At 34.9% G+C, this 17,207-nt stretch overlaps 1 protein-coding gene across 3 annotated transcripts; it reads right to left on the bottom strand.

Annotated features, from left to right (window-relative positions):
- Positions 1–1,968: 1,968 nt before the first annotated feature.
- Positions 1,969–17,180, bottom strand: LOC105343157 (serine/threonine-protein kinase NLK). 3 transcript variants are annotated; one of them, XM_011450405.4, is made up of 11 exons: positions 16,763–17,180; positions 14,542–14,671; positions 12,665–12,720; positions 10,423–10,529; positions 10,053–10,138; positions 9,243–9,452; positions 6,155–6,343; positions 5,458–5,656; positions 5,215–5,308; positions 4,604–4,657; positions 1,969–3,965 (listed from the first exon to the last, which is right to left on the bottom strand). In XM_011450405.4, exons 1-10 carry the CDS (start codon positions 16,951–16,953, stop codon positions 4,615–4,617), a joined length of 1,305 nt encoding a protein of 434 aa, XP_011448707.1. In that variant the 5' UTR covers positions 16,954–17,180; the 3' UTR covers positions 1,969–3,965; positions 4,604–4,614. The 3 variants fall into 3 exon arrangements, with proteins under 3 accessions (XP_011448707.1, XP_011448708.1, XP_011448705.1); XM_011450406.4 differs by lacking the exon at positions 4,604–4,657 and having other exon boundaries at positions 5,208–5,308; XM_011450403.4 differs by lacking the exon at positions 4,604–4,657 and having other exon boundaries at positions 16,763–17,179.
- Between the last annotated feature and the right edge of the window lie 27 nt (positions 17,181–17,207).

Below are 17,207 nucleotides of genomic sequence, written 5' to 3'. Positions count from 1 at the left end.
GCCTTTTCTGTGCAAAAATAGTCCTACTTAGAGAGGTACGATAGAGGAAGACCTATAAATTCTTAATGACTTGGATAGAGAGGAGCTTTGGGTTCACTGAGTTTTGAGGAATGTGTTCAATATCTACATAATTTATATAAATATAAACTGTGTTGGGCAATTAACGCATTATAAAGCGCGTATGAAAAGTTTTAACTGTTTCAACCAAGTTTACACAAGTTCTGTAGACATCGCATCAGTTCCATATTAATCAATTATTACGCGTAATTATCATTAAAGACATTAGCATGAATTACAATTCAAAGTTCTAAAATCTATACGTAACGTCAGGTAAATTGACATACATAGGTATATAATGCTTTTTACACCATATAAAACATATTATATATATATATACACCAAGAAACAATATATATATATATATATATATATATATATATATATATATATATATATATATATATATATATATATTGTTTCTTGGTGTTAGAGCAATTCCTGCATAAATGTACTTTAAGATCAATCTGGTAAAGAGCACAATGTGAGCACAAGCCTTCCAGTGACGTACGCTAGCAACACTTCAACGTGACGCAGCATGGAGACTCGTGCGGTTCACACACACACACACACACACACACCGGATTGGTCCAGTGTCCTTTACAGAGATGGTCTGGTTTAACAGAATGCAAGCTTTCACGCTCGTTCACGTGCGCACCGTTGGTCTGAAAAAGCTCCGCATAAAGTGCCACTCAGGTAATCCTACACACCTATAGCACGCGCCAGCTCAACATTAAAAGCGTTATCATGTATATTTGCTATTAGAGATGAATTTGTTTATTTTTATGTTTAGACAGTTGTAAATAAAAATTTTCAACATGTTTTATTGCAGAATTTCTTGCAGTAACACTACCGGTTTACTGGATATGTTCCTGCTGTTTCTCCCGATACCCCATACAGCATGCTTGGGATTAGAGATCAATATTGAGACTCTACAGTAATTAATGTTCAATGAAATAGATCATCTTGAAATCTTTGTTAGCCGTTGTTGTACAAAAATATTCTGTTTAGATGAACAACGGACAAGAGATACATTCATTTTATCATCAAATCATCTTCCAGTATACCTGAGAACATTAATAACCAATCGTAAACTTGAAAGAAAACATGAAGGCATAATTATTTGTTTCATTTGGTTTTATTCAATCTTAAATACATGTAAAAGACATACAATATTGCATCTCCATGGTCATACACACATCTAGAATTTCTACAAACAATAAATAACCTGGCGTCATTTCTCTCTTGCCAGGGGCAGCATCTACAGCAACCTCAAACAGGAATAGATATCATATGACCGGTCACGTGACCACCTGAATATCAACGATACATGTACACAAGCAGTATGTTAACAGTGCAGATGTCATTGTATACCTGATAGCTTTGTAAATATGTTCAAAAAATTTCCATTCATACACTTGATCTTTTTAGAGGTCAATCCGATTTTGACCTTGGATTTTGTATTACATACTGCAATAATTATCGACTGTAAAATATACAACTATTTAAAAAGTCTTCATTTGTGAATACTCAAATTCATTTGTTGTCAATTTCTTGATAATTAAAACTCACGAAATAACATTCTATAGAAACTCAATGTCTAGCATGTTCTAAAATATTTAAGAGAGTTTAACATACATAGATACATACTATACAAATATGGTCTATTTATTCAATTTAAAAAAATGAGAGAAAAAAAAACAAAAATACATTTACACTCACAGGAAAAATGTTGACAAACATTTTCATTTAAATGACATACATTGGACAATATTATTTGTGAACAACATGTTTTATAAGCACCACTAAAAAGATTCCTTTGGTTTGACAAACTTCATGGTAGATCCCGAAAGAAATGCTACTGATATTGATACAGTATTTGTACTACAGTTTTCTCTCTCAGTTTATTCACATGTCACACACAAGTTCACATCATGGCTTGGAATGCCCATGTTTACTTATTTTTTTTTTGCAGATGTCAAATACTTCCAGAATTTCAACACAAAATACACATGAAAGACTTTTTTCAAACGATATTCACATCAAGTTGGCATGAACATGTGGATGATTTACAGAGTTTTCTTTGTATGCAACCTTTCATATAATGTGATATCTATAATGAACATCATTTCTACATTCAGCCAGATGTTGATGTACAAATCTTCAAATCATCATTCAAAATCACAATGATTACTTACAGCAATGAAAAGAAAAATCTACAACACCATTACCCATATCCAAACAATGTAAATATGAAAGTATATATACACTTCGTTTAGGCATCCAACAAAATAATAATCATAGAGAATTTCTTTTTCTTTAAAAAAAAAATCATTAATAATTTGAAATACATGTAAAAATATGAAAACAAAGATCAACACTTGATTCAGGATTGTTTTATATTTTTCGGTAAATGATTCCCAGTGGTAGGATTAAATATGTCTAGCAAGATGCGTACACTTAAAACACACAATCCTTGCTTAATAATGAAACTGTACACATACAAGAGAGGACAGGCTTGGAATGCACAGAATTAGACAGACACACAAAATGAGAGGTGGGGTGTTCATGAAATTATGATATTTGGGACAATGAAATGCACCTCTGCTACTGTCATTTTCCCTTGACACAATACCTGATTACAGTTAAGGCTGAGGCATTTGGAAATGTATCTACGTAACAGAATAAACATTCGTAAACATGGAAAGCAACTCTTTCAGACATTTGGCCTATGCTTACACATTTTTTTTGTTTGCATTCCAGTTTAATGCCTAATTCAAAACAACTAATTAAAACAAAATCCTCTTGGTGTGGATAAAGCATTTCATGACTCATAATATAATAAATGCTAATGGTACAAATTGACAAAGATATTAGTAAAACAATAAAGAAAAATTACAAATAAAACACACAAGCATTGTCAGACAGATCACATATGTGGCCTTGTTGTTTAATTACCCAACTTATTAATTAATATAATACACCTTCTAGATATCAAAGGCTGTTTCTAGTTTTCCCTGAGCATGTTGCAATGATGTTTTGAACACTTGCTCACAATTATTAATAATTAAATTACCAGTACATATAAAATATTATAGTTCATACACACTTTACTATGAACTTAAAATTTATTCACACTATATCAAATATAGTTCTGTTTCAGTTGTTTAATGCAACTGTGCATATGCTGTACAAAAAGTGGAAAAAATTCCAATATATTCTACATAAAAGAAGATAAATAAAATGAGATCACATTTCGACTTTGTAATGCAAGTTGAGTTGCTAACTGCATACCAATAATACTTACACTTTTTGGGGGTTGCATTGTACTGTAGGTGTGTGTTTGTAAAATGGCAAATAATTCGAAGTTGTATATTAATATCTTATTTTATTGAAAAATAACAGGATATAAAATGCCATCACTGACTTCTGCTGAGCAACTTTGAGTTGGAAAAAGACAAATGGAATTCATGGGTACGTGAAAAAAAAACCAATGTATCAGATCATCTGAAATAGAATGTTCCAAAAGAAAAGAAGGGTTGTCTCCCTTTTATCGCACTCCTTCTCACAAAAAATGGATGAGCTTTGACCAAATTAAAAAAAATAATAATAAAGAGAGAAATGACAACTGTTTAAAACAGTGACAGGCAGTTACCGATTTATACAATGAAACTTTTCACACTGGGAGCACCTTTGATTTAACATGCATTTTTTAAAACTCAATCGCAACTTTGGAATTCATTATGCTTATAACCCAAAGAGATCCTCAATGAAATAGCATTATATTGCATCTGTTTCTCTGTACAGAATTGGTCCAAATATTTTATCACAGGTTTGAGTTGATGTGGCAGTTTCACTCCCAGACATGAGGAGATGGAGGGAGTTCTGAAGGTTGGGCAACTTGTGAACTGAAAAATAAAAATCAAACACATGTTAATTATAACAGATATGCCAATCTGCTTTCCAGATGCTACATGCTATCAACATAATATGCAAACCTCTCTCTTATCAATTTAAACACATTTAAATCTAATTATCAATTCAAGGTATGAAACAAGTTCCTATCTTAACACATTTGGCAACATTAGTAAATAAGTGATTTTCTGTAATACAAATACTAAAAATAATGAGATTCAAGTTTAAACCCAGTTAGTCTATAATACTTGGATGAAATTTTAGGTCTTCCTTTATCTTTGTTAATAAACATTTATTAAGTGTTTTGTTCCACTGATTGGTATTACATAAATCTCTACTGAACATGAAGTCTTCTTCTCCAACAACCAGATGGGGAATATTAGGAGAATGAAATTGGATAACTTTGTGTGATTAAAAAGATGGGAAAATAGTAATTAAAAGAATCTTCGAGTTATTACTGAAGCCATGGGATTTTAATGACTGCATATGAAGTGATGGGGAGTCACTGCAACGATGAATCACAAACAAGCAAAAAAAACTGTTTAAAGAAATTAACAAAAGGAAAAAAAAAAAGCCAGGCAAATGAGATGCTAAGGTTTCTGCGCAATAAGCAATTTCAAATTGTTCTCACATTGAGCACATCTATCTGCCCCTCTTCAAAGACCCCTCCCCGGTAAATGGTACCCTAAAATATAATACAAAGTTCATCAATATATATTTGAAATTATTACAGTGGTCGTTCATTTTTTTTAAAAAATTTTTCATCCACCCACTCCAAACCAAAAAAGCCTTGGCAAAAATTGAAATGAAACAAAAGATGGATCATCAACGCAACTGCAAATCAAATGACCAGGACATTGCCAGAAAACCCCCTGCATATCAGTTCACAGTTGCAGTGTTGCCCCTTCTAATCTTCTAGCATCAATCATAGGTATTCAAACCTTAAGGCAATTGTTTAGTCATTCCTTAAAGAAGACAAACCACCACCAATATATATTTTTTGATTAGAAACAACTGTTCACCTGGGATTGTCAGTCTCATTTTTTGTGTTTGCTGTTGCGTGTAATTACTGAGTATTGTTCATTGGAACTTTTCTTTTTAAAACAAGTGCAACTGCAATTTTTCAATGTTTATGCATGTTCGTTTCTGAGTTTTATAATGAGACAAACTGAACCAGATTTCCAGTGCTTTCTTCTACAATGCTAATGTATATGTATTGCTGCTAAGTCACTCACCACCTACCTTGCAAAGTTCTTGAATGACATGGAATTTGGATTGAGACATAAAGGAACTTTGTTTTTCTGTTGCTGTTCTAAAATGAATTTGTGTAGTTTTTCTGGAATAAATAAGAAGAATCCATTATAAAGCTATTGATCAGAGAAAATGACTTAAGTGGCAAAATCATCTCATGTGAGATAAATTGTAAGTTTCTAGAGGTGCCTTGTTTTCAGTTTGCTGTTACATGGAATTGTTTCTTTTAGGTACCTCTGCAGTGATGCACTGAAGTCAGTCCATCTTCAAAGCCATAGCTAAAAGGCTGATGGCACACCGGTTCAAAATCTGAGGTATACTGTCGTCCTGCTGATGTGTTATGGCAGCAATGGCACATACAGGAGTGGTAACGCAACCTGCCCTCGTCCAAATAGGGGTGAGCGAGGGCATCCGCCGCTTTTATTCTTTTGTCCTACAAAGAGAAGACCAATGTACATGCGGATGTTTATGTATCAACCAAGGATGTTTGGTAATTGAAATCAATCAATATTCCAAACAGCGGAAGAAACAAACATCAATAAAGCTTCTTTCTTTTGAAAAACAAACCAGAGATCATTTGCAAATTTAGCTCAAAAAAGTCCTTTCTATAAAAGGAGCCATGAGTCTTCATCAACACATCATTAATTGTTACTTTTTCCAGGGAATAAAACAAGACAGCTGTGTATTGATTGGAGCTTTATTGCTGATGAGTGTGCCCTTGGCTACTCCTCAACCAGTAATGGAACATCCAAGTCAATATCCTAAAGGCAGTTACTGTATAAATTGAGAGAAAGGCTGTTCGAACAAGTCATCCATGCATGACTTTTACCCAGTCATTTACCCTTCGACCTGTCCATAGTCCCCTCATCTCTTTTTATACCCCTTGACCTGACACAGATATTGTGTTGACTGTTTACTCTTTTTTACTTACTGGATCAAAAACAAGCATGCGACACAGGAGATGCACGGCCTCATGGGAAGCCTGGCTGGATAGGGTGTACAGAGCAGCAAGGGATGGTGGTTTGTGTGCGGTCCGCAAAATGTGAGTCTTGGCCCCTTCACAAGCTGTTCTCATATCCTCCAGGTTAGGAGTTCCCAAAAGATCTGTGATAAGGTCCAACTGTAATTCCAAGAACACAGGTGTTTTGTGATATCTTGTACTTTCACATAACTTTACATATTGTTTTAAATCTCTTTTTTTTTGCATTGTGATAATAGAAACAACAGACAATGGTGTGAAGGAATGCTTAAGTTCTATGAAGTCATTATGTACATTGAGTCAGGATAAAGCCATTAAGCCTTTAATCCAACAGATGTAGTTTAGATAGGGCTCCAGTCAGCCTTAAATTTGCTGCTACTGAACAAAGACTATTAGAGAAAACCAAATCAAAACACCATGTGTACAGTTAAAGTATGACACTCCATAAAGAGGTCATTCCTCTTAAAGTTCAGCGTGGCATAGAGCTCAACCACACCACAAACAACAAACCCACACAGCGTGGGGGACTGGTTGAACTAAATGATATCACACAGTTAACAAACAAAGGCTCATTGTTAGTCTTGTTTATAAGACCTGTTATGTATAACTGTACAGTAAGTTACCAATAAAATGCCTAATGTAATAGGATATAGCAGCTTGGCCATATTACTTGAAGACCAGTGCATTTTTATGAGGGCAAATGATAAATAAGAGTTCATACAAATGCACTGAGATATTTTGGGACAGAAATGGCTAAACAAGTACAATGGTTCAGTACCATTGTCCAGTAACAAGGGGTTGACAGACAATCACCTGTGCATTGTGTGCAGGCCAGGTGAAACATTTGTCCACAAGTCGGCCGAGTGTCACCCCCAGGGCATAAGAGCATCACACAGGGCCATTCACACTGTTTATGTCTTCCAATTCTGGACCCCCATTATAGAAAACCAACTGCTATAAGAGCCCATTATTCATACTTCAGATGGATGAAAAAATGTGCAGTTATCACAATACACATGTTTACAACAAAAATGTACCTAAAAGATTAACAATGTAAATTTCTTCTTGATACTGGTGGAAACAAACCACTATGCATGGATGCACCCTATATTGATCAGAAACTTTGGCCCATTTCTCTCTATTATAGGAATTTTGATGAATAATGCAAAAAATGATTGTTTTTGTTGAAAGATGGGAAAATTTGTCATTTTGTTCAAGGCTTGTTTACATGACTTTAAAAAGTGTGACCTGGATCACACCTTATCAGACTGAAGATCAAGATTAATGACCCTGAAGACATTCCTCAGATCTGTCGAGTCAGACCATTTACTGCCAGTGTGGCAGCTAGAGTAGCTAGAGCACAACACACAACTAAAGTCATTACAACACCCAAGTTTACTGTCTATTTCTGGAATGTCTAGTGTCTAAAGATTTCCATAGCCATCTTGATGATGATGGAGTTGGCTTTGATTGTTAAGTAATAACTCAGTTACAGCCTATGATGGCATATGATGACTTATAACCCTGATGAGTAAGGCTAGGAATGGTACAGGGTAACCCCTCCCTCTCTCTCTCTCTCTCTCTCTCTCTCTCTCTCTCTCTCTCTCTCTCTCTCTCTCTCTCTCTCTCTCTAACAGGATATCTCACCATCCCAATGGATGTCTCATGAAGTTCAGAGAGAGGAGTGAGAGAGAAAAGGAAGAGAGAGAGATAGAGAGAGCACATCTGTTACTTCAGCGTCAGAGACATGGCTCACTACCACAAGGCACTGGATACCTAAAAATCAACGTTTGATCTATTCCTGGCAGAGTGATCATCTACCTCTGTGTAAATCTAGCTAATAGGGTGCAGAATAGATTAATATACAGATATGAGTCTCACACATATTCCTTTCTCATAACAAATCTACAAACTCTCATGAATGATTAATAAGCAACTCATTTCATCTGAAACCCTGCTTACAACTTCACATAAAACTCATTTGTGCAACTGCTTCCAAGAATAAAAGCTTGATTAATTAAACAAAAGAAATGTGTCCCCATTTTTTAATATACAGTGTATAATTATCTAATGCAGCTTTTTAGGATGCCTGTGACCTAGATATTTTTTCGCCTCTCAATTAAAGTTTTATACATCCATTAAAGAAACATACAGATTCACTTGTGTTCCAACACACAAGTCTGAAGTGCCAGGCACATATCCACCAGCACACTAGCAATTGCTAAAAACACACAATCACCAGCTGCTGATACAGTGCATAGTAACATTATCTAGCAAAAATATTGGTATGTGATAAAGGATGCATATTATATTTACCAAAGCCCCAGACAACACCATGTTTAGCTGATAGATCACACGGCTCAACATTCATACAACAGCTTGCAGCCCCAGAAATTTACTGCCATAAACAACACTTTAAGATGACAAGCCATGAATATTGTACTGTACCATTCAATTACATTAAAAATATGACAATGGTACCCAAAGTTTGCAAAGTCGAACAGGATTCAAGGTGAAATGGGATAAATACCAGAATGTCAAAATAACGAATCAATAGACTGCAGCAATGGTGCTATTCTATATATAGTGTAACAGAACAATAGGTCCAAAATAACTGGCCATAGGATTAATATCTCACCTATTGTATACTATATGACAGCTATATGATTTTTTGATTTAAGGTTTTTTGACAAACAACTGGGGTAGCCTGTTTCTTTTTGCACTAGATCTATTTTCAGATTTTTTTTTTTTTACAGTGAACGAGACTAATCATATAAAGCTACACAGTTGAAAAACTTAATCAGCACAAAAATTGCAGTACAAGTGTGACATTCATGAATAAATACTAAAAACCCTTCTCAGTTTTTTTTTTTTTTAAAGCTATGTTAAACCTAAAGTATGCCCTGTCTTTGGTCATTGATATTCTCCTGGTTTTGAATTTCTCAGTGACAACAGAAGTGAATGGGCGTGACAGAACACAATTATACAAAGAAGTCTAGCATGAATTCTCCATACCCAACACGTGAACAAGAATACAGACCTGCTGAATGGGACTTTGAGCCTGGAACAGAATTCGGCGACCCAGCAGCTCAGCAAAAATACAGCCGACGGACCAGATGTCGACCCCTGAGTTATAATGTTTGGCCCCCATAAGGATCTCTGGAGCACGGTAGTACTGAGTCACAACCTCTTGTGTCATATGGATGGATTCATCTGGCTCCTCAATTCTTGCTAACCCAAAATCACAGATCTGTAACAACAATAGCAATGTCAGAAATATGATCGAAAGAATAAATTTTTTTCTTATCTTTACTATCAAACAACTTTCTAAGATCAAAGGAAAGTGTATCTATTCAGCCTTATAAATCAAAAAGTGTTTATGTATAGAAATGTAAACCGTAACCACCTAAAAAATCAAACTTAACTGCCACAAATTTCAATGGCTCAAAAACATTTCTTTAAAAACATAGTTTGAAAAACTTAAAAGATAAATAAAGAAAAAAGTCTGCTTTATTTCAAGTCTATCGTCATTTTCAATGAAAGAAAGAATGTGCATATACTAGCGATAATCTTTTTTCGCCTTTTCACACAGGTGAGGAATCACACAAATAAAGACGTCTGTTGATTTAGAAGTTTGTAGGAACATTAACCTCTGAGACAAATGTCAGCAGAAAATAGTGTTTGGTGGGGTTTTGATGTCTTGCACTTTCAGGCAAAAAAGAACAGCAATGTTTTTGTTGTATGTCTGCAGGAGTCCCATTTTTTATCTCTCTCTAATGACTTAATGAAGTGAAATTGGTGTTGCATGAAGCTTGCTGATCCTTTAATCTCCGATATAATTGCTACAGACCTTTAATACACAGTTGCTGTTGACTAGTAAATTCCCTGGTTTGATATCTCGATGTAATACACGTGCAGAATGGAGGTATTTCAAACCTGCAAAAATCAAAACTTACAATGTCTTACAAATTCCATGACATTTTCATCTCGTGATAATTAGTTACTAACAGTTAAATGTCAAACGAATAAACATATAGCACAAATCATCTGGAGCCAATAACATCAACAAACATCATATATCAGTTAATTGGTCGTCAATTACAGTAATTATTTTGAAAAGGTAACAGTAAATATTTTGAAAAAAAACCAGGTGTACTTTCAAAGCTAAGGTGATCGACTTTAATGTTTTGCTAAACAGTTTTGCTAAACAGAGTACTTACCTCTGAGTATTTGGTACAGAAAGACTTTGACATGGTCTGATGTGAGTGGCTGAGGGGAAACAATGATTTTGTGCAAATCGCTTTGCATCAATGGAGTGATGACATAGCTAAGAAGCAGTTAAGGAGTCTTTTGATAAATATTGGAGAATATTTTATTTGATTCTGTGAAAAAAGGAAAGAAATGTCCGCGAAGTAATGATTAGAAAAAGATAAATCCCTTTCTTTATTCATTTTCAGCTTTAATATTTTCCCCTTTCAAATTGCTTTCAATTGAAGATACCAGCATACTGTATTTCTTATTAACAATGAATAAACAAAATCCCCCCCCCCCCCCCATGGATAACTATTATAACGGCATTTATTCTTTGCAAAGAGAGCAACAATAATAAAAATAGAGAGAGAAGGAAAAATACAGTCGCCATGGCAATATACTGTCATTAAAGAAATCTTTGAACCTGTCGAGAAATCAAACACCAGTAATCCAGGTTCCTGAACCCCCTATACAATGCTTTTACCATCACTCAATCAATACCAGGATTAAGCCCTCAGTGCAAACTTTCTACAAGCTCTATTCTCTCAATGGCTTCCTATTTTAGGAAGGAGGAAAAAAAATCCTGTTATCTTTCTGTCTCCTAAGTTATTGATGAAAATCTATCTGTTTTGGAGCAACTGACATAGAAACTCAACATGCGCAGATAACAAATTAATACATTTCCAGGTAGTACTATAAGGCCAGAGTTTACTATACTATTGAGAAACTGACACTAATTTCAATGAAAGCAAGAGAGAAAAAAATACAATGAAAAAGATTAATTCTGCCTCTAGCAGCTGAACATATATTTTTTCAAGCTCATAAATTGCAATAATGTCACAACATTTCCAAATCATAATTTATTAAAAAAAAATTTAGCAGTTTAGCCAGCATTGAATATAACTTGTAACACATGAACATAATCTTTAAAGACCTCTCCTAGCTACCATTCCTTGCTTTATATTTGCTATTGAACAATGCCCCTCTCCCTGACTGTAAGGACTGACCACAAAACCTGTTCAAACAGGTCAACATGAGGTCAGAGTCTTTCTTTTATCTGGTCAGTAGGTGGATGATAAACCTCTTAAAAATGTTCACACTGAAATACCACCCGGCCTTCCCAGGCATCAAGTACACCTGAGCAGATCACACATACACTATGGGAGCAATCTATCTACGATTATTCATTGTCCTTGTATATCGGGAATCAGGAGGACAAACATGTGAATTGGTCCAATGTATTCTTTTATACGTAGATAAAAAAAATAAACCATTGACTGGCAATTTGGCCTCGATAGCTTGGTAATGCAAATGCCTGGTGTATACTAATGAACATCACATACTACTGTAACATAGAAACAAGAGACATATAACCTTCAAATTACCTCTCAAACTATTATATGTATCAAGTTCATTGAGCATGTTGAGACAAAGGCTTAGGAAACGATCACTTGTTTCTCATGTAGCTGACAAAAATTTCGCCCAAAACTCCCCTTAATAATAAGATGCAAAATGATGTTTTTTCAAACCCTACATTAACACTGAAAACATATGCCTGTTAAAAAATGCATTCACTGGTCTCATGATTAACCACAAAACTTCTGCTTTCACAAATTGTCGGATCTTATGCAACCAGACTTCCTAAACCGGAGAATCTAACAAATGTAGGAGCCAGAATGGAACCGGGTCCGACTTCAGATGACAAAAGGAACAAAGCCGGTTTATTTGTGCTCAGTCTTGCACAATGGTAAAGGCAGGTTGACACAGCTTTGCCCTCAGAACAGTCACCAAACGGTACACAATTAAAAGCCCTACTTGACTTTTTTGTCAATTAACGTACAAGAAGGGATTTCAAATTAATGTCTTCCTGACATGATAAGAATGCCAAAGCTTGGCAAAATTCATTTAAATACTTTCAGTCTGAATCTTATGGCTTTACCAATGAATCAAATATTTTCATAATTTATTTAAGGAGACACATTTGTCTCTATGTCTATACAGTACCAACAAAGTAACTATGTCCCACTATCTTACATATTGTCATTATTGTGTCACTTAGTTCTGATTGGATAACTGACCCATTTATTTAAGCTAACCAATAAGGATGTTCTATGCAAGTTTCCTTCTCAGGGCTTTTAACTTAAGGAACTTTTTCTTGCATACTCAAGTTGTAGATTAGATAATGGAATAATAAGGAAATAAAAAGGATACACTTCCTGGAAGAAGTCAATATGAGGTGGTTGAAGAATGTCCAGTGATGATAGTACCTGTGAACAAAAGAAAAGAAGTGTAATTTCAACATCTAATTACAGGATCTAACTATCCTTCTTCCTGGGCTTTTTCTTTCAAAGCTTCCTCATCCTTGTGTCAATTACTCAGTACAAATGAATGCATATGGAGAATGTAGCTATGAAGCTACTGTAGTAAGACATTTTTATTCCAGACAAATTCTACCTTACTCAAATACACTGAAATATGTGCATATGTATTATACCAAAAGCACTGATTAAAATATGTGTCTAGTATGTATTATATCAAAAGCACTGATTAAAACATACACATGCATCGGTTTCAGATCTGAAGTCTGACCTATTAGTGGTTATGAATGGCCATTGTACAACTGTTAATTGGTCAGCCTGTCTTGAGTGTATTGGGGTTGAAAGGTCACTGTGGTGACAGACTTTCTCTGGTGACAGTTTTATTGCAACACTCTTCCCAATTTGTCATTAAGTGTACACACTTATTGAGCCATTCACTAATTACAAGAATCATTTCCTTGCAATAAAGTTAATTACACAAAATCCTCCATCAGCAAATACTTTACAAACAAGTTTTATTTCCCTTCCAATGGAACGAAAAAATCAAGAGAGGGTTCAAAAACTATTCCTTTTAATGACATATATTTTCAATTAAAAACTACAGGATATATACATGAATAGATGTCAAGAAATTAGAATTCCGATATATGTCACAAATTGCTCACAGACTGGAGCGGCAAACTTCGTCTGAAGTGCGTCATAACCTTTGCAGTGTTAAAAATTTTGCACCTGAATTTAGGTGACTTCAAATGGAAGGTCGTGTCTCCTATCAGCTTACACCCTGTCTGAACTTTCCTACTTAATGATAGCTTTCACATCTTGGGTCTACAACACTTACTCCACTTAACTTTCAGAATTCTTATAAATATAAATTTTGATAAGATAAAAAAGCTATTTTCAAATTGTATCTACATTTTAACTTGTGCAGTTCAAGAATAACTAAATACCTGGAATTTTTGCATGCAAAGCATTCCCCCCCCCCCCCCCCCTTAAAATTGGATGTGATGTGACAAAGCCGTATGTACAGCCCAAGTTGTTTACATGGATTAATTATGAATTGTGAACTAAGTATTAAATTGTAAAGCATTAAAAAAGGTTACATAAACATGATAAACTACAATGAATTCACAATATACCAGATAGCAAGAATGAATATTATATTCCAAAGAATAATGAAAAACTAAACAAAAGACTGAGTTTCTTGTTTTTTCTTTTTCAATATGAATCTCTATATCAAAACTAATGATAGCGTTCTGATAAAATATATATTATTATACATCATAGGATAACAGATGTCTATTTCCATTGCCTGTCAAATCTGATGAAGCCTTCCATGAACTAACATCTGGAAAAGCGTGTTTTTTAACACGCAAAAGTTTGATAACAACAACAAAGAAATGCTAACAGACATAATGATCCACAATGATTTATTCTACAAAAGAAGTAGATGTTGCTGCATTAAAAAAGAACTCTGCCTGCTGAGTCAAAAGTCATTTTTTCCCTTCACGCTTATACAAACAAAGAAAGTATGGTTTTTAATTGCATGTAAGAGTTCATTATCCGCAAAATGTTATCTGATATTTTAAAATAAGGCAATCACTCAGAAATACCATACTAGTTCAAGTGACAGAACTAGGTCAGATGTGGCCAATGACCTAATAAAGGTTGTGTTTTAACGTCTGCCTAAAAATCGCATCATTATCTTGCCGAACTGATTATTCTTTAGGAGTAAATTACATGCTCCAGTGAACAGTGCACTTCAGTACTCACATTGTCGTTCTTGAAATGACACAACATCCGTAACTCTCTGTACACTCTCTTGCAGGACACAAGATTCTGGAATACGTTGGGCATCTTTTTAAGGGCCACCCTCTTCCCATCTCTAGGATCAGTCACTGACCTATTGAAACAAAGGAGAAAATGAGTACATGTAACAATTAATCCGGTACTTTAAAAATAGATTTACACAAAATAACATACTATGTCTAAATAGGGATATCAGTTCAAAAATCTATTCATGTACATGCTGGTGCCTGAAAATGTCAACATAAATACTTGTTAATGATATCCCATTGGCATATAGTATAATGGATCACAACCATTCACAATGAAATCGAACATTTATCATCTCAATAGACTCCAAATGAAAATACTCAACACAGACCCTTTGTCCCTTAATTTAATTGTCAAAGAGGATATATCCTGGAAAAAGCACCAATTAAACTTAATTTTGGTTTTCAGGAAGTTGAGCTCATTTTATGAAGACTATAAAACATAGAGTACAGTAAATTATTCATCAGAAAGACCGAGGTAGCCATGGGGTTGGGGGAGTGTTGTCGGGGTAGCCATGGGGTTGGGAGATAGACCATAGTTGACGGGATAGCTATGGGGTTGGGAAAATGTTGTCTTCATTTAACTTGTTTCTGGTATCTAAATTAATTTCCAAACTACCAAATATCATTGACCTTGTTAAGGTCAAAAACAAGAATACATGATTATCTACTAGCTTCTGTACAGAAACCAACAAATTCATTTTTGACCTTGAAACAGATCTGTCAAGGATAACATGTCCTGTTTGAGCTTTGAGGCAAAAAGAGATATGTTTGCATGTCTGTATTATAAATAGACCTCATCGTTATATGATAAAATTTTTAGCATTCTAAATATATATTGAATTACAAATCCATGATGAAGCACATGCTGTGCATCATATCAAAAGTAAATTGTTTTAGTTTATGTTATACCATATTTATCGTTGGTAATGATTTTATAGCAAAGTCTGTCGTTTTTCCTCCAAACACTACAATTTTATAATTGGTAAAAAATGATAATAATTCATGTTGAGAAAAGTTTATTCAGTCAATATCTAATCTATATGCATAATTTTAGTAATTTCTCCTTAAATTCCCATCCGTTTAAAAAAAAAATAACATTAAGGACAGTTGACCCACTAATATTCCTCTCCCTCCCAACCCCAAAACTTATATTGCAAGGCCTAAAGAAAGCATTTATTATTTTTGGCTTTCTCGGGGCACAGGGAATAATCTTCAGTGTGTCTAGACATAACACTCTTCCTCTGGAGATATGATGGAATACAACATTCCTCTCAGAATGTATGGACGTGTATACGTGTGAAGAATCTAGTTCACATACTGACATTATTACCCTACGCGGTACAGCTGGCTAGAGAAGAGCTAATCCCCGAGTGAATCAACAAAAATCACACTGCTCAGCAGGGAATATGCTTTTAAAGCATAATACTTAACCCCCTCTTTAGTTTCTCAACGGCTGTCGTCCCATACCTTGACAATATACGCATGCCATATTATACTATCGAAGTGGGGGACAATATATTGTCAAATTATGATATGAAAGTGTGAAGTGTATATTATCATGTCGGATAAAATGATGTAAAAATAAATCTTATGAAAAACAATGATTTTCTTTTTCTAACCACTTAACGTAATCTTCTGTCTGAATAAACAAAAATGATTATTCATACTTATATCTGAGTAGGTGGGTAGTATATACCAGAGTATGACGTAAATAACAAAAGTACATACATGTAATAAGTACAAACAACACTGCCTTTCCTTCTCAACAGATAATTAAATTCAATATCTTAATAAAAACAGTGTCATCTGAATTCAAACACATCAAATGTATCATTCCTTTTTTTATACGTTCCTGTAATGTAATAATGTTTTGACAAATGTCTTAGGGCTTTATGATGTCTTTGTTTAGCCTAAGGACGTGCCTGTCAATGAACAGCTGATCTCCGCAACATGACACAAAGAAATATACGATGAAAATATTTTTACCGTTCCAAAACCATAACAAACTTTCTTTTTATAATGTCCTCATAAACTTTTTTAAGAAATTATAGATCAAGGAATAAATGATTGATTTTCTACAGGAAACAATGATTTCGTGCTTTCCGTGAACAGACTTGTACTGGGGAACAATAGGGGGCAGAAAATTTCCTACTCACCAAACGACACCGAATGCCCCATAACCTATGGGTCTATCCGGCTGAATATCCTGGGGTGGTACGACTTGGTAGTAGGGTACAGCCACAGCAGCCGTCAGAATGGCTTGTTGAGAGGGGGCCGGGGCAGGTCCACCCTGAAATGCCATTATGTGACGTGCGTGTCGGTGGCTCACAACCGCCATATCTTTCATTGAGTCCAGTAAGGTGTCCGCACGTTTCCGTGATCTTAGTACGCTTTTACGATTCTATCATTTCCTTTCTCTGCACATTCACGTAGATGGGTATCTCTCCTGTACACCTGGAGAGTTTGAGGTGCTAGTTTGAGTTAAAACTTGGACATAAAAACAGTTTTCAACTGGTGTAGTGGGCTCTCTGACTCACACGCGGAGAGCTCTCAGCACACAAAGAAGTCACGTGACAACGCAAAACCTTTTCCCAGGATGCT

This window comes from Magallana gigas, chromosome 3, assembly GCF_963853765.1.
Source record: "Magallana gigas chromosome 3, xbMagGiga1.1, whole genome shotgun sequence".
In the NCBI taxonomy this organism is placed as follows: Eukaryota; Metazoa; Mollusca; class Bivalvia; order Ostreida; family Ostreidae; genus Magallana; species Magallana gigas.
This window is presented reverse-complemented; position numbering and strand designations above follow the sequence as displayed.